At 44.1% G+C, this 25,348-nt stretch overlaps 1 protein-coding gene across 8 annotated transcripts in view; it reads left to right on the top strand.

The window, feature by feature from the left end:
- The window catches only part of ASTN2 (astrotactin 2), a 1,111,474-nt gene that overhangs the window by 418,032 nt on the left and 668,094 nt on the right, over positions 1-25,348 (top strand). For all 8 annotated transcript variants that reach the window (XM_075560396.1, XM_075560395.1, XM_075560402.1 and 5 more), the window contains one exon: positions 5,317-5,463. In XM_075560396.1, the coding sequence (XP_075416511.1) occupies positions 5,317-5,463 (147 nt within the window). The remainder of the gene's footprint in view (positions 1-5,316; positions 5,464-25,348) is intronic.

The following is a 25,348-nucleotide window of genomic DNA, read 5'->3' as shown; positions in this document are numbered from 1 at the left end:
CTTTTTATGAAGAGTAAATCAACTTGATTGTGTTGTCCGAGAGATTGTGCGGGTAAGCCAGGATTTGGATGTAAACCCACTTCTTCAAAAGGCCAGGTGCTTTCTGCAGCTCCGTGCCTCGGTACCGGGACCCTTCTTCCCTGATGAAGTAAGAGAAAGTGTGATGTCTGGGGAAAGATGAAGTGAACTGCTTCTAGTCTGCCACACACCAGTTGGATGTCCTCAGACCAATCATTTAACCTCCCTGTGCCTTGTCCACCAGTCAGTCATTGACGATGACCAACATTTGCTCTGAAGACAGCACGGGGTGGTTCTCCCAGCCTAAAGTGAGAATTCTTTAGCAAACCCATTGGCAGTTCACTGTCCTATCCACCACGCCTGTAACAGAACCTAGAAGAAGTTGTTGCCACACAAACATTGGTTGGGTCGATAATTGGCTGACTGAATGGGTGGACGTAGGTGCTAGACACAATGCCTGAGTCATTGTAAGCACTCAGCGATGAAGATTCCCTTTCCATCTCTTTTCTCTCCGATAGTGTTCGGAGCCTGGCTGGGAAGATGGTGGGCTTTATGGGATGGATGGTACCTCTCTTGGCACTATTGAGACTTAGAACTAAGTGGCATGCTCATGTTCCATGCTGTGGAGCAGGAATGCTTAAGAAGTCACCTGTGTCTCAGGCCCGAGATGCTGCTGTACCAGGTCCAGTTGCTATGGCTACTCCCTAAACCCCAGTGCCTGCTCTATGGGCATCTGGCCTCCACGCAGATTTGACCTGTGTGCTTTCTTCTTCCTGGACTTCAGAGGCAATCATGGAGATCCAGGTACTCTCTGAGTAAATGGCTACCCAGGACACTGCTTAGTCACACTCTCTCGTCCACTCACTCCCTCGCCTTAAGTTCCTCCCTTCACTCCAGCCTCTGTCCCTGAAAAGAATAATTCCAATCCTAGTATATTCTGCAGATGTGTGGAACGAAGAGGTACATGAGTCCTGGTATCTGTCATCATCCTTCGCAGAGCGTGGGAGACAGATACTTGTATTTGATTTAGAAATTATCTTTTTACCAAGAACCTGATGCTGTTGCTGCTGCTATTGTTGTTGTTGGTGCCATTTGATTCTGTCAAGTCAATTTCAAGTTATAGCAACCCCAAGTGACCATGTAGAACTGATCCCACAATGTGTTCTTCACTGTTATCTTTATAAAAGCCATTTGCCATGTCTTTCTCCCATTGAGCATCTGGATGGGTTCAAGTTTCCATCCTTTCTCTTGGCAATTGAGCAATTCACCAAGGGCCTATGATTTGTCAGGCTGGCCTACGTATTTAACATCTGCTACCGCATTCAGGTGCTACAGCATTCTTAAAGAATGAAACATTTTAAATCCACTCTTTTCATGATGAGAAAATAAGGCCATGAGCTCAACTGACATCGCCTCCCCAATGACTCTTAAGAACCCTAGATTTATGTGAAGCTTAACTGACTCAAGGGGATACAATGAACTCAGTATGGCCCCAAAAGGATAGCAAGAGCACCCCACACCCTCCCACTCCTTGCTCTCAACCCTCTTCTCCCTTCTCCCCGAACAAGAGAAAATAATCAGTTTTTTAGAGTCCTTATAGTATTTCTAGTAGTCAACTGATTAGTGAAAGGGATGGTTTGGTCACACCCATTTCTGCTGTTGTCTGGGGCTAGTGTGAGAGATGGCCTCTGAGAGCTTCTGTCCTCGAGGATAGGACACTCTTGTCCATGACTCATCACTCAGCGTATTCTCTTCTCTAACCCCCAAGAGTCCCTAACTACCTTTCACATCTCCCCCTCTGAGCCCTGTTCTCTCCATCGATGCTTCATGCTGGGCTCACCCTCACAAATTCTTCCCTGCAGAGCGGATCTATGGAATGGCCAGTGTGAGCTCAGTGCTGCTGCCCACTACTATCGGGTGATATTGTGAACAATCTAAGCTGAATGAGTAACATGCTTTATGTAAAGTCCCAAACCAGAGTCCCTTCTCTCTAATACAGAACACTGTGTTCATTTATTTATACTATTTAATTAGGAAAATGCATCTATTATCAAAGTTGGAAGTAACTTTGTATTGCACCTGCAAAAGGGATTTTTAAAAGTTTCTGTGTTGATTTTAGGTTTTAATGCTTTTCCTTCTTCTAGCACCAGGAACATTTAAAATTTTTATTTCCTCTTATATTTAAAACATTCAACTACAAAATGACTTTTATAGGTACAGCCTAGACATAAACAGTCCCCACCCGAAGCCCTGCATTGCCCTAAGGCTGTGAAGAAAAGATGAAAATGATAGACAAGGACCCTCTTCTCACAGTAAACACCTTCGGGCATCATTCAGTGATTTTGACACAGGTGACACAATGCTGTTGACAAGGGATTCCTTCTCGGGAGCAGCTCGCAATCTATTAAGAAACACAGACATCTATGCAAGTGATCCCTAAACATTCTGTTCTGTGGTTTCTATTCCCAGGGGACCCAGCCCAGTGGTTTTGTTGATGGGTTATGGTTGGTACGCTTTCAGACGGGTCAGCACTTGTGTGGTGCTGACTGTTAATTATTTTCTCTATCACACTTTGGACGTGGTATCAGGAGAGACCATTCCCTGGCAAAGGATATCTGGCTTAGCAAATTCAGGGGGCAGAGGAAAAGAGGAGGTGTTCCCTTCTGTTGGACATAGGGTTGCTATGATTGGGAAGTGACTTTAAAGCACCCAACAACACCCGACAACAAGAACAACAACATCCCTGGCTGCCTTAATGCGCTTCCTGCGTTCCCAGTGCCAGAAACCTAGTAGTAGACACGGGGAACCAATGGCGATCAAAAAAAGCGAATGGCTATCCTCGGGACATTTACCAGTTAGCTACTGAAACACTTTGCCAATTGAAACACGTCTGTGCTTCGGTAAGGTACTTTTGGAAACTGCCCAGAAAGGGAGGAAGATACCTTGATGGCAGCTTTGGGAGAGTGACAAGGGGACAGGAAAATGAGTGTGGAGTTCTTTGCCAAAGAAACAGAACTTACACTAACAACATGGGGGAGGCTGTGGACGGAGGGGAGACTGCCTGCACCTGGGCCAGGTAGGCGACGACAACAGAAAGTATGAGACCCCATCAGGTAAAGCCTCTGATGGCAGTCTAGAGAATGAAGGACGTGGATTGCATCCGGTGGCCGGATGGTACTGAATGACTGGAGTGGTTCCAACGGGGAGTGAAGTGAACAGACATGCGTGTGCCTCCTTCATTCCACAAGGAAACCGCCGGTGAGATGGAAGGAATGAGGTGAACGTGCTAAGGACACAGAGTGCATGAAACTACATGACGTTTGGGGAGCTCCAAATGAGGAAGACAGTCTATTGATAGGTGATCTGTAGGTGTCGGGCCTGTGTAAATGGCAGTGTTTCCAGTAAATTATGAAGCCTAGGAAGACATGAAGACTTTAGGGGCAAGTTAATGTCTAGAGCTTTGAACTTGTATTTAGCATGCACCGTGGATATCCATGGAGAAAGTGTTAATAGGGAGGTTAGGAATAAATTGATTTATTGTTTAAAAGAGAAGCATCGGCAGATACTAAAAATTTGGAGGTGGCATTAGGAGCTGGAGGCACAGGGAATCCAGGGTGGATGATACCTTCAGGACCAGGGGTGTGAGGGGCGATGCTGGGAGAGTAGAGGGTGGGTGGGTTGAAAAGGGGGAACTGATTACAAGGATCTACATGTGACCTCATCCCTGGGGGACGGTCAATAGAAAAGGGGATGAAGGGAGATGCCAGATAGGGCAAGATATGACAAAATAATAATTTATAAATTATCAAAGGCTCAAAAGGGAGGGGAGCGGGGAGGGAGGGGAAAAAAAGAGGACCTGATGCAAAGGGCTTAAGTGGAGAGCAAATGCTTTGAAAATGATCAGGGCAGAGAATGTACAGATGTGCTTTATACAATTGATGTATGTATATGTATGGATTATGATAAGAGTTGTATGAGCCCCTAATAAAGTGTTTAAAAAAAAGAAACCTAAAAAATGAATAACCAAACCCTGCAATGTAGATGTGAATAGCAAAGCTAAAAAAAGAAGAAGAAAGGAGGGAGACTCAGGACTAATTCCATAAAAATTCTTTGCTGACCCAATGCTCTCTTGGTCATGTGAATCCAATTTACTTATTCTACTGCATCCGTGAAATTGTCCTTCATTTTCCCAGACAGAATCCTCCCCATCACCCTTGCTCTGTCCTTGCTCCTATCAAAGCTTGCCTTGGATTCTAATTAGTTCTCGAGGAACTTGCCTTTGCCTCCTAGCTTGTAAGCACTTGAGAACAAGAACTACTTTTAGTCAACCCTGTAAACCACTCTGTATGATCAGTAAATACTTGTGGAATTGGTTCCAGCTGATCTCCAACTTCCTATGACTCTCTTCTGGACGGCAGGCGTGGTACGTCAGGCGACTGCACAGCAGCAGGCCCGTGAGATGCTGGGTGCACATGGACAGGACACCGGACTGCTAACTAACTGGAAGGTGGAGGTTTGAGTCCATCCAGAGACGCCTCTTCAAAAAGGGGGATGTGTGTCAGGGGTGTGGGGGACTTGGGAATATACTTCACACAAAAAATCAGCCATTGCACGTCCTTTGAAGTACATTGCTACTGAGCCGGAGAGAGGATTGCCGTGCATTGGAATGGCCTCAACAGCAACTTGTTTTTTCATGAAAAAAGTAGACGAATAAGAACTGAGGCAGCTCACACAGCCAATGGAGACTAATTCCTTGGTAACCCAAGGCTGTCTGAACACTAAAGCCAAGGCTCCTTCGCTGCCCAGTTTGACTGTAGAGTAGCACGGTCCCATGGGTTTCTGAGGCTGTAATCGCCATGAAGCAGACCAGCACGTCTTTCTCCTATAGAAGGACTTAAGAATTCAACCCTTCTTTTGGTTGCCTTAACCACTGCACCACCAGGACTCCCTGTATATTCTACTGCCCCTTCTGAATTCAACAACACAGTATCTTCACTGCCTTCTAAGGCAAGTGGAGATTTTACTACCCGTTAATTATTTTCAAGAACAATTTGTCCAATGTGAGGGGAATTGGGGGAACCTGTTTCTTTATCTTCACCAGACAGAAAAATTAAGCCAATTTACACTGAGTGTTAAGCCAAAACCCAAACAAGTAGGCATCGATGCAGTGACAAAGGTTGGAAAGCATGGTCTCCTTTCCAGCTTCCCATCTGGAAAACGACAAGGCTCTCATTCCCTGTGGCATGCCCATCACATGGCCTCGTGAAATTATGTCCTTGTGTGTGCTTCTGTTGGTAGGTTTGCTGAAAAGCCCGGTGAACAAGACGGCCCTGACACTGATTGCTGTAAGTTCCTGCATCCTGGCCATGGTGTGTGGCAGCCAGATGTCCTGTCCACTCACCGTGAAGGTGACTCTACATGTACCAGAGCACTTCATCGCAGACGGTAAGAGCTGAGCATCACAAGTGCCCCCAACCTACTTGGCGGTTTGCTCCTCTGGCTCATCAAATGTCCTTTGTCCTTCGTGCATGGCCAACCTCAGAATTTTATTTCAGGGAAATAAAAGAGCATCAAAACTTGCCTCGGAGTGGGCCATTATCATGTAGCGCCCTGAATTATTCGAATTGAACAAAAGATTACTTTTATTCTAAGGAGGAGGATAGTGTTGTTGAATAAACAAATAATTCAAATGTGATTAGATCAGAGAAGCTACTGGGTCTTGTCCAGTCTATGGGTATTTTTCCAAACTCAAAGTATCCTTCCCCAAAGAATATTTACTAATTAAAAGCATATGACAGGAGTGATGATATAATCTTTGTTGGAATATCCTGACAGTCCTGGAGAGTACTCAGATCTCATTCCCTGTAAATGTATTTTACAAGTATCTTGCATTCTGTCATTGACTCCTCACTCAATTAATTTGAATTAATGAGACACTATAGTCACTGTAGTCATTCACAGAGCATGATTCGTGAGACTGGTTAAGGTACTTGATATCTATTGCTAAAGTGCCCTTTGGAAAGCTGTTCTAGTTTACATTCTCCAGCAGGCTCGCGGGAGAAAGACTCAGCTCTCTACTTTCGCAAAGAGTTCCAGTTTCGGAACTCACTTGGGCAATTCCACCCTCTCCTATAAGGTCACTGTACGTTGGCTTTAGCTTGATGGCAGTGAGTTTGGGGGTTTAGGGGTAGGCTTTCATCCTACCTCTTTTCTACAGACCCTTGTTCTCAGTTGACATCACTGTTGTTAAAATGTGTTGGCAGTTAGCACAGATACAATAAAGAAACACAATGTATGTGTGCGGCTTCGTGGATCTTTATGTAGGAGTCCACCTATATCAAAGGCTAGTCAATTCTAGTCCTGTAGAAGGCTCTCACCAACCGTACCCCCCCCCCTTGGCCTTATCTCCTTGTCTCCCAATTTTATCTCCAGGTTTTAAATGACAGTGCCTCTGACATAGCACAATTTGCTGGCCAGAGTAAAGTGTACCTTTTCCCCCTGTTTTCTGAAACACCCAATTCCAATTCATACATCCTGTGATTCTTTCCAATTCACTATACTGAACTAGCCCTTCCTGGTTTTTCCTGTGAACTGAGAATAGACTCCCTATTTCTCATTTTATATGCATTTAGTTCCTTTATCTTTATTTTTTATACTAAGTATAAAACTGAAAACCAAAGATGAGAAGACTTCGCCTTATGTACTCTAAGCATGTTAGTAAGAGCACCCAGTCCCTGGAGAAGGACAGCATACTTGGTACAGCAGAGGGTCAATGGCCAAGAAGAGGCTGTTCAATGAGATGTGCTGACACAGTAGCTGCAACATTGGGCCCCAGCAAAGCAATGGCTGTGAACATGGTTCAGGACAAGGCAGCATTGTATTGTGCTGGGCATTGGGTTACTATGAGTCAGTACCAACTGCACAGCACTGAACAACAGTCCACACTGGATTCATCCCTATCAAGGTCCAACTTCACATAAAACAGGAAAATGTGAAAGTGTGAGGTGATAGGGACAAGCAGGCGGAGGGAACAACATTTAGAGAAACAGGCAGACCAGTAGGTTAATGGAGCACCGGGTTGGGAGAATTGCCAGAGCCAGGGTAGGGCTGCAAAGTGAGGACCGGAGAATGGGTGCCATGAGCCCTGAGAATGGAGAAGTCAATAGAACAAACTCTCGACCACTATTGTGATTTGCTTTGGATAAATTCAAGTTTTAATTACTTATTTTTTTAATACAGATAGAAATTAAGGTCCCAAATAACTTGTTCACAGACATAACAAGGTAACAGCTAAGATCACAAGGTTTAGAATAATACTGGAGAGCTTTAGAATAAAGGTCATGGATAAAGGGAACTAAACTATACTGAGATTTTAACATGTACTTTTTTTGTTTTTGTTTCTAATTTTTAAAGTTTTGTTGACATATAATTCACATGCCATACAATTCACTGATTTAAACATATTCAAGAGTTGTACAATCATCACCACAATCAATTTTAGAACAATTTCTTCAGTCTTTCACTCATTATTATGAGCTCCCCTTTCTCACCAACCTCCACCCACCATAACCCCAACAAAACAACAATAACAAAATAAACCCCAGAAAACCCTCAATCCAAAAGAAAGCAGAAAATAATAAAAACTAGAACAAATTTAACCGGGGCATAAATATAGAACAAACGATAAGGTGTTACATTTTAAACTAACTACATCTGCATTAATCCATCTTCTCATGCCCTCTGTCTGATAGAGAGGCTGCGCACTTCTTTGATCAGTGGTCAGGGGAATCCTCCAGAAGCTTAAACTGCCTGGGGAGCGTCCACATGGTTTCACTGCTTTCACTGTTTCCGTTCAATGGTTCATTCATATCAATGACGATCAAATTTGGAGCTTTCCCCCACTTCTTGTACACACGGATGCCCATTCCCCACTTCCCCCTTCCCTCTCCCTTTTTGTCTCCAGGTGATCATTTGTCTTCACTCTCTTCCTATTTCCATCCATTCCAAATACACAGATCATTATACAAGACCAGTGCGAACACCAAGGAAGGACCCATCAACCATGGCCATACGAAGCCAATAGAGACCCCAATCTATTAAAAAGGAGACGATATCAAATGTTTAGAATAAATTCACATGATGGCATGTATATTTTACATATATTGTGTTATAACAAACACACTCAGAACCGTAGATTGTAAATCTACGCTTCAACCGAAATATTTTAGACATGTGTCTATGCACCCACATTGTGTAACTATGTCATTAGCTCCATTGCAAGCGAACCCACAAGTTAGGCAAAACACCCACCATAATGCAAGAGATCTTTCAGGATGAAAGCAACCTCCCTCTCATTGGAAAGACAGTTTGAGCAGCCCAAAGACCCTGGCTATGGCAACTCTCTTCTGGTCTACCCTTGTTCTCTGAACTCCCTGCCCTTGCTGCCGAATGATCCTCCTTCTCTTAGTGGAGAGAGCCCTCAGCCTGCCTTGAGTACTGAGCTGTCTTTGGTGTGGAGGCTTGGCTGGAGCTGAGGCCTGGGCCCTGGCTTCAAGAAGAAAATGAAATGTGCCCTCGTGTGACTGTGTAGTTGTACTGGATGATTACTGCCCATTAGGGGGGAAAGGTCAGCACTATCCAGCACTTGTCCAGAGCCCAGCTGGCAAGAGCAGTACCTACTGACAGTAGGGTCCCATTGGAACCCTTGGCAAATCTCCCCCAGCTTTGTCCAGGCCTCTTCAAGGCCACCACTCGTTATTTGCCCTAATGAGAAGTGAGCATCTCGCTGTGACATCTTGAAGAGATGGCCTGGGTCTGAAGCCAAGCTTATTGAACTTGGTATTGTTCCCCCACATATGGCCCATTGATCATCAGTCTTTTGACCAACTGGGCTGAGGTCCCAGAATGAATGACTCAGACTGTCCGTAGATGGGCTCTTTACAAGACTTCTAAATGGTTCCATAGCAGAAGTTTGAGAACTATGTCTATCTCTGGTATATATGTGTTAGGCCTTATCATCTACCACACGATATCTCCTCCAGGTCTGTTGGTGCCCTAATAAGGAATTTAGGATTGCTCCATCTTTAATTCATCAAAATTATACTAATGGAACTGCTTCATGATAAAACTCCATAGGTTTCTCATAGCATAAAATGAGTTGTATCAAACTTAAAGTTTGTGATATACTAGCACTGATCACACAGATTAGTTAGTGAACACCACAGAGTTCTCTGCACTACAACTGATACCTTGGGATGTGTCCAGAGGAGAAGATTGCAAATATACTGTAGCTATGTAATGGCCTCTTAATAACAGAGAGAAAATAAGTAATTCTGTATTTTGGGAGACCTAAAAAGAAGTAAATTTATTATTCATGACTGTCTTGCTATGTGTCTTGAAGTGTTCAAAATATGTACGAGGGTTTCTCGTTTTAATTGTCATAGCAAACTCAGAAGGCAGGATATGCATCCTCATTCTGTAGATGTGGCGCATGGGGCTCAGAGAGGTTAAGTGATTTGTCCAGATTAACACATTGAGATATAAGTGGTGCAAGGATGAGAACCAAAATCCAACTGACCCTCGCCCCAGCCACGCACCCACCCTCCAGTCTAATGTATATGCATAGTCTAAGCATCCCGAAAAGATATTAATCGTGATAGTTTTTATTTGGCTTGGGACCCAAGCTTGTCCTGGAAGGTCCTGGAAAGCAAAACTGGAACTGTAGGGTTGATGAAGGTTGCCAGCATGGGGAAAGATAGAGCCTTATTCTTGGAGCTCCTTCATCTCCTATTGGGTGTGTGACTTTGTGCTAGTGACTTAAACTTTTCATGCTTTAGGCTCATTATCTGCAAAGTGGGGATCATAGCAGGTGTTATCTCAGAGAGTTATTGTGAAGAACAAGTGAAATAATGCTCATAAAGCTTTTAGCTCAGTATCTGGGACCTGGTAATGGCTCAATAAATCATATAAATGTTAGTACTCCTTAAATATATATATATTTAATATTGGAAGAGGGTCATAGCAAGGGAATGAGTCCCCATCATGGGGGATTTCTTGAGAATAGATGACCACACCTCCATGAAGCCTTAGAAAATAAGTGAAGAGATAGATTTGGCTTGGGTATGGGATGTTTTGATTCCGAAAATTTTATTAGAAGATACAATTTAAAACCACTTAATTTTTTAGAGTTTCCCTATACCCTTCATTCTTTTTCTTCTTCTTTTATTAAAAGATAATTTTATTGGGGACTCTTACAACCCTTGTTACAATGCATACATTTCTTGCATCAGGCAAATTTGTACATATGTTGCCGTCATTCTTTTCTAGACATTTACTTTCTATTGAGCCCTTGGTATCAGCTCCTCTGCCCACCCCCGCCCCCAGTCCATCCTCCCTTGATAAAGTATAAATTGTTATTATTTTCATATCTCACACTGACCACTATCTTCCTTCCTCTACGTTTTCTGTTGCTCTTTCCCCTGGAGAGTGGAACATCGTTATGTGTCAATCATTATGATCTGTTCTCCCTGTCTTCCTTCCTCTGCCCCGCTCTCCCCTACCCTTCTGGTATTGCTATTCCCACTCCTGTTCCTGGATTCTGTGTGTCACGAGCCCCCATCTCTATCTATACCTGTGAACATGCTCCAGTCTAGTTTGAATTAAGAAGCAGCTCTGGGGCCATGGTGGTGGGCGGGAGGAAGCCTCAAGGAACCAAAGGAATTCAGTGTGTTTCGTCGATGCTTTACTGCACCCTGGCTGCACTCTGGTTGACTCACCCCTTCGCTGTGGACCCTCTGTGGGGGGATTGTTTCACTGTCTACAGATGAGCTTTGGATCGCTACTTCAACCCCCCTCGTTCTCAACAATATGTTCTTTGTTTGTTTGTTATGTGTCTTCTGATGCCTGTTACCCGGTCCCAATGACTCTCCATGGTCACACCAGCAGTGTGCTTTTTCCATGTGGGTTGGTTGCTTCTCTGCTGAGTGGCGGCTTTTTTAACTTCAAGCCTTTAAGACCCCAGACACTATATCTTTTAATAGCCGCGCACTATCTGCCTTCTTCATAACATTTGCTTATGCACCGTTTTGTCTTCAGTGATTGTGTCAGGAGAGTGAACATCTCAGACTGCCAATTTGTTAGAACAAAATGTTCTGGTATTAAGGGAGGGTATGAGCAGAGGCCCAAAGTCCATCCACTACCTCAGTGTATTGCCATATAAATATATGTACATAAGCCAATATCTCTATTTTTGTGGATTAATATATTTATATATGTATACCTCTATGTTTACCTCTATCCATTGTTTTACTTCCTAGGTCCTTCCTCTGTTTCCTTTTACCTTCCTCCTGCCCCACCATCAGTTTCCCCTTTTTTCTGCCTCTTGGTACCTCTTCTTAGCTAGTTGCTGGTTGACTCCGACCCCTCCCCCCTTCCCTGTCTCCTCCTTGTTATTGACTCTAGTACCCTAGTTGTTCCCCTGTCTATGGTGCTGCCTGCTCACTACCCCCTTCCCCAACCGCACTCACCGCCCCCCAAGGGCTCCCCAGGACTGTTGATCTCACTGCTTTCTCCTCAGGTACACTTCCCATGCCTCTCTTAGGTACACCAACTATGACATAGCCCAAACTGATATTAAAAAAAAAAAATTAAGATCAAAGAGAGAAAAGGGAAAAAATAAAAGAAATATACAAAAATCCCAGGTCTCTTTGCTGGTCTTCATGACTGTCAAGGAGGTGCCCCTCCGAGCCTGAAGTTCCTTTTTGGGTGTTCCTCAGGGGCTTCATAGCTTTGCTTTGCTCCATCTGCTGGTCTGGTATGTTCCCTTGTTGATTCCCCCCATGTGAGGGGTTCAGACTGCCCTACCTCCCCACCATGTGACCACAGAATTGTCCTCTGTCACAGTCTTCCCCAGTAAGGGGGCATGACACAAGCTGTTGTCGGCCACCCAGGACCCTCTGTGTCCCATCAGCTCCCCACAGGGATGTCATCCTCTGGGCCTGGTGTGCCAGCGTGGGGTCCAGTCCGGCTCTCTCATTCTCTTCCGCCTGATCTGCTTCCGTGTGGGTGTGGCATGCTGGCACCTCTCTCCAACCTGTAGGTTTAGTGTTGTTCTCTGTCACCCCTAGTTCTAGAGGATATCGCTCTCTCACTTGATACATTTGGGGCACTTGTCACAGATCAGTTGTCTACATGCTGATGGTTTTGTTTCTGGGTTTTATGTTCTTTTCCCCTGGTCTGAGTTTCAGTCATTATGCCAGTACTACACTGTTTTGACCACTGTAGCTGTGAAGTAGGTGTTAAAGTCAGGTAAAAGTGAGCCCTCCAACTTTGTCCTTCTTCTTGAGGAATTCTCTGCTAATTCTGTGCTTCTTCCCGCTCCATATGAAGTTTGTGGTCAGTTTTTCCAATTCTTAGAAGGTTGTTGGTACTTGAATCGGAATAGTATTAAACTTATAAAGTGCTCTGGGTAAGATAGATCTTTACTATTTTGAGTCTTCCGTTCCATGAGCATGGGATATTCCTCCATTTGTGGAGGTCGCTTTTGGTTTCCTGTAGTAGGGTCTTGTTGTTCTCCTTGTGTAGGTCTTTTGTCTTTTGGGTTAAATAAATCCCTAGATATTTCAGTTTGTTCTTGGCTACTGTGAAGGGTACTGCCTTCTTGATCTCTTCTTCCATGGTCCTGTCCAATGTGTATAGCAAACCTATCGACTTTTGCTTGTTGATCTTGTATCCTGCCACTCTTCTGTATTCCTCTATCTAGGGTACTAGAGTACTTGTATTCCTCTATGATAATTTGGATACCTCTGCTAGTTGGATACCTTTGATATCCTTCCATTGTTTTATGTTGTTAGCTAGGACCTCCAGTAAGAAATTGAATAGAAGTGGGGGCAAGGGAAATCTTTGTATGGTCCCCTTTTTCAGTGGGATTGATAGTCTTTCTCCATTGACTATGATGTTAGCTGTCAGTTTTTCACAGATAGCTTGTATTAACGTAAGGAATTGACCTTATATTCCTATCCTCTTGAGCGTCTTAATTATGAATGGGTGTTGGATGTTGTTAAATGCTTTTTCTGCATCTATAGATATTATCACATGATTCTTATACTTTTTCTTATCAATGTGGTGTATAATATTGATTGATTTTTGAATGTTGAACCATCCCAGCCTCCCTGGGATGAATCCTACTTGATCCTGGTGGATAATGCATTTTATATAGTTTTGTATTCTATTGACCAATATCTTGTTAAATGTTTTTGCATCTGTGTTCATTAGAGATATCAGTCTATAGTTCTCTCTTCCTGTGGGATCCTTGCCCTGTTTGGGTATCAAAGTTATACTGGCTTCATAAAATGAGTTTGGGGGTTTTCCATCCTTTTCTATACTCTGGAATACTTTGTGGAGGATCAGTGTCAGCTCTTCCCCGAATGCTTGTTAGAATTCTCCTGTGAAGCCATCTAGTTCAGGCCCTTTTTTGTTGGTAGCTACTTGATCACCATATCTATTTCTTCTTTTGCTATGGGTTTGTTTAGGTTCTTGACCACTATCTGGGATAGTCTAGGGAGGGATTGTTTTTCCAAGTGTTCGTCCGTGTCTTACACAATGTTGAATGCAATATAGTACGGACTTCCATAGTGCTTTGTGATTCTCTTTAATCTCATTAGGGTCTGTTGTGATTCCCTTGTTTCATTCCTCCTCCTGGCTGCTATTGTTTGAGCTTTCCTTTCTTTGCAAAGGCTTTCCAGTGGGCTGTAAATTCTGTTGATCCTTTCAAAGAACCAGATTTTGCTGCATTAATCTGCATCATTTTTTCGTCTTCCCAGTGGTTCAACTCTGCCCTGATTTTTATTATTTCTTTTATTATTGGAGGGATTCCGTTGACTCTGTTCTAGCAGCTGGAGGTTTTGTGGGAGCACATCTGTCATAAGTCTGTCTTCCTTTTTCATATATGTCCTTATTGCTATCAAGCTACCTCTGATGACAACTTTCACGTATCCCATAGGTTTTATATGTTGTATTCTTATTCTGATTAGCTTATAGAAACTTTCTGATCTCTCTAATCTGGATCACTACCCACTTTTGTCACAGAAGATCATTATTCATCCTCCAATTGCTTGCACTTGTCTTTCTTGTCATCCTTTTATTGATCTCCAGCTTTATAGCATGGTGATCCTAGAAGGACGTCTGCATAACCTCTATGTGTTTGAATTGACTAAGGCTTGACTTGTGTTCTAGCATGTGGTTTATTTTCGAACATAAATAAGTGCACTTGAGAATAATGTGAATTCGTTTACATTTGGATGGAAGGCTTTAAATGTGTCTGTCAAATCTAGTTGCCTAATTGTAGTGTCTAGCTCTATAGTCTCTTTGCTGTGATTCCAATGATCTATCTTTTTCTCAAAGTGGTGTATTGAAGTCACCGACTATAATTGTTGAATCTGTAGTGATATCTTTTTTCATGTTTTGAATAGTTTGACGAATTTAGCAGGTCTCTCATTTGGCGCATATGTATGTATCGTGCTCACTGGTTCCTGGTAAAGGGATCCTTTGAGCATTATATAGTGCCCCTCCTTATCTCTTTTTGTGGTTTGAACCTTGAAATCAATTTTGTCTGAGTTTAGGATTGCGACTCCTGCTTTTTTTGAGTTGCCATTTGCCTGGTACAGCTAATTCCAGCCTTTTAGTCTTAGTTTAGTCTTGTCTGCGAGCTTAAGATGTGTTTCTTGCAGGCAACAGATCGATGGGTTGTTTTCCAAGCCAGTCTGTAAGCCTTTTTACTTTAGTGTAGGACATAAGGCCATTGATATTTAAAGTTATCACAATCTGTGGATTTATTGCTGTCATCTTGTTCTTTTGGGGGGATGTTTTCTTATCATCCTTCTTATCACTATGCTGTGTCTTTGTGCGGGCTTCTTTATTGCCTTCTTTTCCCTTTGAAGCCATGTTATCTTGGTTATTGTTATGGACTCCTTGCCCTCTGTTTGGAGTTGGGCTATATGGTTGTTCTCTTGTTTGTGTTTGGTGGATGGTGGTCTTCTTGTCATAGTGAGTCAGCAAGGATCTTTCACAGGGTTATGTGTCTTGAAGCTTATTCTTTATGTTTTTCCTTGTCCTGGAAGACCCTTATCTCTCCTTCTATCTTAACAGATAATTTGTTAGGGTAGAGGATTTTTAGGGAGCTTTTTTTGTTTGTTTGTTTCAGCTTTTGGAAGATGTTACTCAACTCTCTGCTCCTCTTCATGATTTCTGTTGATAGGTCTGAGCATATTCGTATCTGATAGTCATTGTATGTGACTGTCTTCATTTCTCTTGCTGCTCTTAGGATTTTCTCTATTTCCTCGAAGTTGCATAGTTTAGCTATTATATGCCTTGTTGAATTTTTCCTGGGGTTTAGTCTAATTGGAGTCCTCTCTGCTTCCTGTACGAGTGAGTGATTCTCATTCATTAAGGTGGGGAAGTTTTCTTCCAGAAATTCCCTTATTAGTGTAGCTGTAAATTTCTTCACTGTGTCTTGTTCTGGTAGGTCAGTAATTCAGATGTTGTTCCTCTTTGCAGCATCTATCATTGATCTCTGGTTTTCTTCCGCCTCTTTTATTTTCTTGTTTACCTGCCTTTCTCCTTTGCTGAGGTCTGCCTGATTGTCTTCGAGATCACTGATATGGTTCTCAGCCTCCTCTCGTCTGTTCGTGAGATCTGTGATCTTGTGTGCAACTTCTGCTACTTCATGCATTAGCTCCCGTGTTTCCCTTTGGTGCATGGACTTCATCCCCTACAGCATGGACTTCATCTCCTCTATCGTCGCATCCTTGGTCTGTGTAGCTCCCTTCATCTCCTGGATTATTCCAAGCAGCCTTCTCAAAGGTTCTTTTTGTGGCATATTCACATCAATTTATTCTATGAGTGTAGTTAGCTCTGCTGTTGTGATTTGACTTTCTTGATTTCTTGTTGGGAGAGAAGCGATGTGCTGCTATTCACGTGATGATTTTGAAGAGCTGGATGCCATATTTCTGGGAGACCAAGAGGCCCTATGTTCTTTCTCTGTGTGATTGGCAACGGTGTTTTCAAGGGCTGCCTGTGGCCTACTATAGAGGTGGGTCACACTGCTGTGTAGGCAGGTGCCATGGTGACTCAGTGGTCAATGGTGATAAGAGGTTGTGAGCACCGGTGTAGACAGCTGTTTGACTGGTGGATGGCCCCCAGGACAGTGATAGGGCTGTAGGGGACCAATGGACGGGTGGTAGCCATCTTGGGTTCTAAGGTGGTATGGCCAGCATGAGCTGGGGAGCTCCCAGAACCAGGTTTCTAGTCCCCTGGGTGCCAGAGCTAGGCTACATGTGGGGAAAGATACCCTCTTGACCAGGGATGTAGTCTCTATTGTTCCGCTCACTGCATGGGCTGGGAGGAACCAGGGTAGTGATGATCCACAAGCTGGAAGAGACCCAGCCCATGCCAATCCGCGGCCCCGGGGTCTGGGTGCTCATCAGATGGGCCTGAAAGTGAACCACGTGGACTGGGAGAGGAAAGGGTTGCTAGAAGCCACAGCGTTATGGAAATGGCTGGTGGAAAGTGCAGGTGCCACTCCATGCAGACAGGGAGCTGAAAGTGATGAGCATGTGCACCTTTGACACGGCAAACCAACTGTGCGGGGAGTGGAGGCAACCCAGGTACTGGTGCTGGGTGCCTGCAGCCGCAGGTGATCAAACTTGCTGCGGTTTAGGCCCTGGGGCCCTGGGTGGATGCCGGGAGAGACCAGAGCTTGTAGGCAGAATCACCACCCAGCCCGATGGAGAGAGGGGAGCCATGGGAGAGGGCCATCTCCCTCTGGCGGAAGCCATGAGTGGACAGCTGCTATGTGGTGGTCAGGCCATGGTTTGGGGGAGCTCAACACAACAGCCGTCCAGTTCCTGGGGTGGCAACCAGGCAGTTAGGGGGGAGTGTGCACTGGAAGGTGGTGACCCAGTCACACAAAGGTTGCACAGCCTGCAGAAAATCCCTGGTATGTGGACCCAGGGCTTGGAACAAAGAGGGGCAGGGCTACCTCCCGGACTGGGTCTTTGTGAGTACCTTTATACTCACCAGAACACTCTCACATGACCTCCTGGACACCGGACTCACCAGAGCTCCCCTATGGGCTGCTTACCTGGGTGCTATCTTGAAACTCCTCTGCTTCTTCTTCTTTACAACCTCATCCTTAACATCACCCAATCTTCCTCTAGGCTCTGAAGTGAAATAAGTCTCCGGAACGAATGTGAGTCCGGGATTCTTGATCATTTTACTTGGTTAAATTCTGCAGATATACACATATAAAGGTGGAGGCCAGCAGGTTCTTTCTGATCCTGTGAAATCAAAATGCCTTTCCACTTTGTCCACACATTCGGAATTCCAGAGTCATAAATACTCTACAGTGAAATGACTTTTGAACACAACACTGTGTGTGATCAATCCTGGCCTGCATTCATTTGTTTCCTCCCCTATTTCATGCCCTTCATCCCAGGCCAAAACTTAAAACCCCAAACAAACAAGCAAACAGAAACTACTGCCTTTGAGTCAATTGTGACTCCATCAAAACAATATGGAACCACCCTTTAGGGTTTCTGAGACTGTATCTTTATGAGAGCAGAAATCCGCCTCCTTCTCTCAAGTGGAGGCTGGTGGGTTTGAACTACTTAGCTGACTTTGAGATTAGGATCCCAATTCATAATGCACTGCGTCACCATGGCTCCGAGCTGCTCTGGGGCTTATGCTTCCACTAGAGAAAGAGGTATAAAACTGGCTATAGAGTTAATTCATAGTATTTTGAATATATGGGAGGAGCGTTTCTAGCACTTAGAAAGGGAAATTGTACTGCACTGAAAGTGGATGCCCAGCTACAGGCAGTCAATAAAAAAGAGTAATTCTTTGGATGCTCTGCCTTCTGGAATCATCTACTGCTTTGTTTCACAATGTTAAATTACAGATCTTTTAGCACCATGGGACACGTTCGAATGTGCAAGTTCTCTACAATATGGTCTCTGCCTTTTTCTTGCTGAACTCCTTTCCTGAGCACCCTTGATGCTGTTCAGACAAACATCTTGCCTGGCATCTGCCTTATTCTAACTCTGCTTTTATGCGTCGCTCTACACCCTGAGTAATTGCCCTCCTCTCCATGCTTTTGCAACCTGATCCATCATCCAAAACTTAACTCAATTTTCTCTATTACCCAGAAAAACATTTTCAATGATTTCCCCATTCAGAAATAATCTTGACTTCCTCAAAAGCCTTATCAAACCTGATTTGTACTTTTCTAATGACTGCGCATTCCACTCTCTGTCCCTCCTGCTGTTACCGAGTATGGAACCCTGACGACGTGGTGAGTTGGTGGCTTCATGCTAGGTTCAGAACCACAAGGTGGACCGTTTGACACCAGCAGCAGGAGAAAGACGGGGTTTTCTATTCCAGTAAGCAGTGTCAGTCTCAGGAACTCACGGGGTTACTCACCCCTTGACCTCCAGGCTCACTATGAGTCAGAAACAACTCGATGGCAGTGAGTGATTGTTGCCAGTGTGTTTGTAGGACCACAGCTATCTTCAGAACACTCACACCCCTTCCCTCACCAACACAAACATTGCTTTAAACATGTCCCATCCCCACCCCCAATTAACTTTATTGCTATCCAGTATTATCTCAGCACTAAAAGCAGGATAGTCATTTAAAAATGAAAAGTGTAGCACATGTTGCTCTCTATGGGTGAGGCACCTCCAACTCCACACTTTCTCCTGGACAAGTCTCACTGACTTTAGAGTGGTTTCCTCAGCACAGCCTTTGTTAAGTTTCCTTACTAATCACTACCTTGAATTATGCTCTTCCTGAGCATTGTTGAATTACATGCTTCTACATTTCCTATGATCATACAAATGCTTATATAGTTAATATTACTCCCTTCCTCTCTAGGCTTTATGCTCTTTAAAAGTAAGAGACCCTGTTTGTCTGTTTGCACATTACCTTCAGGACCTAGGATAGCGCCTCTACGGGCATCCATGCCTCTTACAAGTGCTCTTTAACTGATTAAGAGTGTGTTTTCCCTGTGCTGCTGAACAGAAACCCTGGTCCCTGCTTCCCAACTCACTGTCATTATGATAAATGGGACCCTTAGTGAACCTGTAGCACTGGATGGATCTGGCCTTGTCAGTTTCAGAGACAGTAACTCTGAATAGTATTAGAAAGCCTCGTCTTTCTCCCATGAATTGCCTGGTGGTTTCAAACTTCTGACCTTGCTAGTAGCCACCCAATGTGTATCCACTGTGCCACCGGTGTTCATTAAAGCTCAAAAATCAAGTTCACTTTCATCAAACTCCTATAGACCGTATAGGACACGATGGAACTGCCCTGTGAGTTTCTGAAACAGTAACTCTTTACAGGAGTAGAAGCCCCGTCTTTTCCCATGGAATGGCGGGTGGTTTAACAACTCATCTGCTAGTTAGCAGCCTGATGTGCAACCACTAGGTCACCAAGGTTTCTGAGAGTGGCACGTGGCATGCATATAAGAAGTCATGTCTTTAAAAGGATAAAGGCAGGCAGGGAGATTCAGATGCCTCAAGATGACACATCCTGGAGATGATGGTTCAAGAAATCTGGGGCTCCCTTCTCTCTTACGATTGATTTCACTTCCCGAGATCTTTGCTCCTATCCCCAAATATGAGAAAGTGCCAGGAAGCCCACCTTCCTCCATCCCACACAAGAATGAAATAAGTTTCATTCCAGAGCCCATGAACAGGAGGAAAATATAAATTGAGCTGAGATTCAGAACACCCAGGGGGGAGGTGGCAATGAAATACCAATAAACCATATTAATATGCTGAAATCAGAAAGAATAGGTTGAACTCCAACCCAGACTTAATAACTATATGTGAGAGAGTGCAGGGAGAAAGCAAGGCAAGGTTTCAGTCAGAATTAAAATGAGATCTGTAATGAAACGTGTAATATCATTATAAACTGTGAAAACTTCTTTCCCTTCTTCCTCTTCTTGTGCTTACTGGGCAACTTGCACATCAATGGCCTGGAGCCAGAGCTGTGAGCTCTGTGAGCTGTGGAGACCTCCAACAGTAGAATCCATGTTTTCCCTCTTCACTCCTCTTCCACAAAGCCATGGGAGGAATGGAAGGAACGTGCTATAAGCCACTTTTACTTTAAATAGTAACTGATCCACAGGTTTAGAGTGGAAAGAGGCGTAGGGTAGAACAAACCCAGGAAAACCATGTTCAGCAGCTGACCATGTTCAAGCTGTTCAGTAGATCACAAAAGCCAGTTTTGTTGGGACTTTAATGTCACCCTGGACTAAGGTGTTAGCTCGACTTCAGGTCAAAATGAATTGCTCGTGATTTCTTTCCCGAACCATACGGATAACTGAGTCTGACATCCAAAATTGGATACTAATTTCTATGCTTTGGTAGCAGACTGGGTGGGAAAACATTTCTAGGGATTAGGGGCCCAGGATGATTACAAGGGAAACCAAATTTCTTCTTATTAATAATTTCATTTGTCTAGCATGGTGGGGGTGGGTGGGAACAGAAAGAAGGCCATCTTAACTTTCAGTCTGGGAAGTCAGAATGCTGAGTAGGCTCTCGTGATATGCAATGGGAGCCTACAGTCTTAGATATCTCATCATTATTGGCTTGGTGTTTGCAAAGTGGTACTGGTTTGGGCAGTGGGCTCATACGTGAGTGAAAGAGAATGGGGCCACGGTAGAGAGGTAAGTGTTTTGGTCTCAGATCCACATAGTGTGACTTGTGCAGTCAGCTCGTCTGCAGTCAGCTCGTCTGCTTTCTCGTTCTGTGCTCCTGCATGAAAGGTCTTTGAGCCTCGTCTTTCTTAATCCCAAAGCAACGTTAATCTTCCCAGCCTCTAGAGTGAGTGGGCTGGTGAGTTTGAAAACACTGTCCATCTGTGAGGATCCATCTGATGGGGAGGACATTCTGTTTCCCCTTTCTGTTTGTTTTGCAACTTTGTTGCTTTTAGAAACCATGGACAGGTTAGAATGAGGTCTTAATGAGCAAAGCTGGGTACGTAGGAGATTCCAGTTTAGGGAGACAGGGTTAGTTATATTGTCAGGAATAGGAGCCCTAAAAGGAAACCAAACAAAAAGAATTACTTTAAGGTGATTCTAAATGGAGATTCCATGTATCATACTAGATCCATATGTACCTTGTGAGATTTTCAGTGGTTGATTAGAAATATATCAAGGTTTCCCATTGAGACACCTCTGTGTGTTGCTTGAACCTTCAACCTTCCAATTAGCCGCTGAGAGGGTTAATCATTTGCACCAACCACTTGTTCTTATGCACCACTTATGCCACCACTCTCTTATTCCAATATAATGCTTGTTTACACACATAATGTTTGTTTACACATACACACCCCTTCTCTCTCCCTTCCTGTGGTCAACAGAGATTTGCACATTACCTTCTCTGTGGCATGCTGCGATATTAGAGAGGTAGAAATGGATAAAACTATTGGACTCAAAAAGTCCCCAGTTCACTGGTGCTGGGATATACTAAGCAAGTTGAGGCTGGAATGGCATATGATTAAGTCAGTGTGGCGACTGTCCTAGGTGCTGTGGGTTTGTAGGTGACAGTCAGTCGAGTACTCCATGTTGGAGATGGGTAATGGTGCCACGGAGGTGTCTTGATGGGGTGTTTCCTGAAGGTTGATATTTACCTGGGAATGGGTAATGGATAAAAGCAGATATCCCAGGTGGTCTGGGTACTTATCATGCTATGAACATAGACCCCACTCTCCAAACCTCCCAATAGTAATTGGAAACCCTTAAAGAATTCTTGTAAAACTAGGCTCTAGGTTAATTACGTTACAGAACAGACTCACTTGCTGTCACCTGTTTAAAGCCAAGGAAAAGTCTACAGAGATCACGTGACCACCTCAATGCCACACACGCCAGAAGTGGCTTACCAGAATAGCCTCAAATTAACAGCTATAGAATGTGGTCGAAGAGTCGATGATGAAGACCGGTTCCAGCTCTGCCATAACTTCACCGTGACTTTGGCAGATTGTACCTCTTCACAGCAAATGTGGGAGAGGAACAAGATGATATTTAAGAAGTCTCCCTGTCTGAAGATTCTAAAATAGAAGGAGGAATTCTGGGTTGCAAATCTGGTATGCCCCTTTACTTATCCCATGGGGTAAATAACCTCCCAAGTCTTTATGCAACCATCTTATCTGAGTCCCCTGGCCTCCCTCTCTAGACCATGGTTCGGCCAATCTCCAGCTCGGCAGCACCCTGAGCAAGGACGTCAGAATCTGATGCAGCTAAGCAAACCTTTCACAGCCCACGAGTTGCCATTTGAAAGCTTAGAAGGATCACAGCCAAACTCCCACAGGGACTGCAGGCTCCCAAGGCTGCCTGAATGAAAAGGAAGTGGTTGGGAGCCTAAGCCTTGGTGGAAAGATGCCTCCCATCTCTAACTCCCAGGCTCAGCTGCTAAGGGACCCTGGACATCTCATATGCCCCCAAGAGTATGGTGGGAGAGAATGGATTCTATTCAGTGGGAACAAGAGGAGATGGAAAGAATAATTAAAAGCTGCCCTTCCACCCACTCTGATGCCCAACAGAGTCTTGCTATTTGGATTCCCTTCTCAGCCCGCCCCTCTGGGTTCTCCAAGCCAAATATGTCTACAGCTGCTTAGCCTTGGGATGTCTGCAGCTGTTGTCAGCTTTATGAGCCTCTGCTAAAGGGCCGTGCAGCTCACCCTCAGCTGGAGTCATGCCCGGGGCCTGGACCTCCCTGAAGCTTCTGTTTAGTCTCTCCTCGACTTTAGCTCTAGAACCCTCTGGGCTTTCTCAGTGAATCTATAATCCGACTTTCACCTGGAATTTACAGAGGGCCTGGTCAGAGCCACAACTCAACTCCAGGGTAAACTCAGGCATGATGAGCATTCGAGAACAAAGGGCAGGGGACACAGACAAGTGTTATAATGAGAACAAATCCATGTTCTTCTACTTACTAACTAGGGATCTCATACATGCCACCTTACCCCCTTGGAACCATCAGTCTGCACGTCTGATTGGTTTGTGCATTAGTTTACCATAAAAGTAGAGTTAATAGTTCCTACTTCCTAGGGGTATGCTAGCTATGAAATATAATGATATGAAATAGATATTCAGTAAATAATAACCTTATCTTCAAATGAATCATAAAAAGATTTTTAAAGAAATTGTGCAGCCGAACATGTACTAACTCATAGCTCTCCTGTTTACAACAGAACAAAACCCTGCAGCTCCTGCCCCATCCTCACAATTGTTCCTATCATGGAACACATTGTTGAAGCTTCGTAATCAGTCTATCTGATTGAGGATCCTCCTCTGTTTTTCCCTGGCCTCTACTGTACAAGTATGATATTCTTCTCCCTGGACCAGTCCTCCTATAACATGTCCAAAATATGTTAGACTAGCTCTTGTCATTCTGGCTTCTTAAGGGCATCCTGGTACTCTATCTTCCAAGACAATGAGTACATTCTTCTCCCGTTCCTTGGCATATTCAATATTCTTTTCCAGTACCATATTTCAAATGCAGACATGGAAATTTAAAATACCATAACTTGAGTCATCTTATTTAAGAGCTAGTTTGGCTATAAAGCAAAACTAACACAGTAGAAGGCAGATCATAATCTGGACCATAAGAAACATAGAGGCAAGAGTCAGCAAGGTTGCCAGGGAACCCTAAGGCATTCTTAACTGGGAAGTTCCAGATAAAACTTCAGGAAGCAAGAGGAGTTGGAGGAGAGTTGTTTTATGGTAGGAAAATGGATGATCGGGGGTTGGGAGTGAGAATAAGAGGTGGCGGGAAAGGATGAGAAGGAGAAGGACAGTATGCCAGGCACTTGGGACAGCATGGACAAAGGTGGGCAGAAGACAGTGTCCAGAGTGACTAGAGCCCTAGGACGTGGACGGGAGCAATGGGAGAAGAGCGACAGAACGGGATCCCCAGTTCAGAGAGCCTCAGAAGCTACTGGGCTATTGGCATTCATGGAAACACTGCACATTTAAGCAAGCAAGTGTAAGGGTGTAGAATCAGGCAGAGTTGGTTTCAAAATCTGGCTCTGGCTCGTTAGTTGATGTTACCAATCTTATTAGCCCGTCTGGATTTCGTTTGTAGTCTGTAGAATAAGCATAATAACAAAACTCGGATGGTTGTGAGACCTACAGCGGCAATAGCTATAAAAGGTTAGGAGACGGTTTGACAAGCAGAGGCTGTGTGGTCACCTTAGTTGTAATTGGCATCGTCCCCTAACTAGTCTAAGTTAGGGATCGTTGAGAAACAGCCCAGAACTTTTCTTGTGTGTGCTCTATACATCTGTGGGAAGAAGACCCCTAGAGAGGCAAAAGGTTGAAGAGAAGAAAGTGAGTCCCAGGCAGAGGAAGCCACAAATCCAAAGCACCCAGGATGCCTCGGGGTGACTGAGGCGCTGGAACAAGGTCAGACTGGAATAAAGACTGTGCGTTTAGGATGCAGGGACTAAGGTGTACTAGAAAGGTGAGCAGGGGCTGGGTCCCAGGGTGGTATAACTAGCATTCTTGGCTACTAACTGAAAGGTTGGGGGTTCAAGTCTACCCTGAGGCACCTTGGAAGAATCTTGGAAGAACTTTTTAAAAATCAGCCATTGAAGACCCTATGGCACACACTTTACTCTGCCACACTTGATGTCTCCATAAGGCAGAAAAATGGCTCCACAGTAACTGGTTCCCGTTACACGGGTGAGAAACCAGGGTCAGAGAGAATGAGTTCTGGTGAGATGAGCCCAGAAAACATCAACTGAATTTGTTGTCAGCCCCAACTCGGTGTGCTTGTCAAATGGATACATCCAATTCCCGCCTAGTTAGTACTCAGGTAAATTTTTAGCATCCCGTGGGAAAGGAAGTGGATGTTAACAAACCCAGGGACAAGGGAACAACAAGTGATCCAAAATCAGTGGCAAGGAGGGTGTGAGAGGCCTGGTGGGGCGTAATCAAGGGCAATGTAACTGACAGGAATTACTGAAACCCAAATGAAGACTGAGCATGATAGTAGGATAAGAGGAAAGTAAAAGGAAATAGAGGAAGGAAATAGGAGACAAAGGGCATTTATAGAGGTCTAAATACAGGCATGTACATATGAAAATATATTCATATATGTTGATGGGAAAATAGATCTATGTGCATATATTTATAAGTTTAGTACTAAGGTAGCAGATGGACATTGGGTCTCCACTCAAGTACTCCCTCAATGCAAGAACACTTTGTTCTATTAAACTGGCATTCTATGATGCTCACATTCCCAGCAAAATCGCTGAAGCCAAAGTGGGT

This window comes from Tenrec ecaudatus, chromosome 10, assembly GCF_050624435.1.
Source record: "Tenrec ecaudatus isolate mTenEca1 chromosome 10, mTenEca1.hap1, whole genome shotgun sequence".
Lineage (NCBI taxonomy): Eukaryota > Metazoa > Chordata > Mammalia > Afrosoricida > Tenrecidae > Tenrec > Tenrec ecaudatus.
This window is presented reverse-complemented; position numbering and strand designations above follow the sequence as displayed.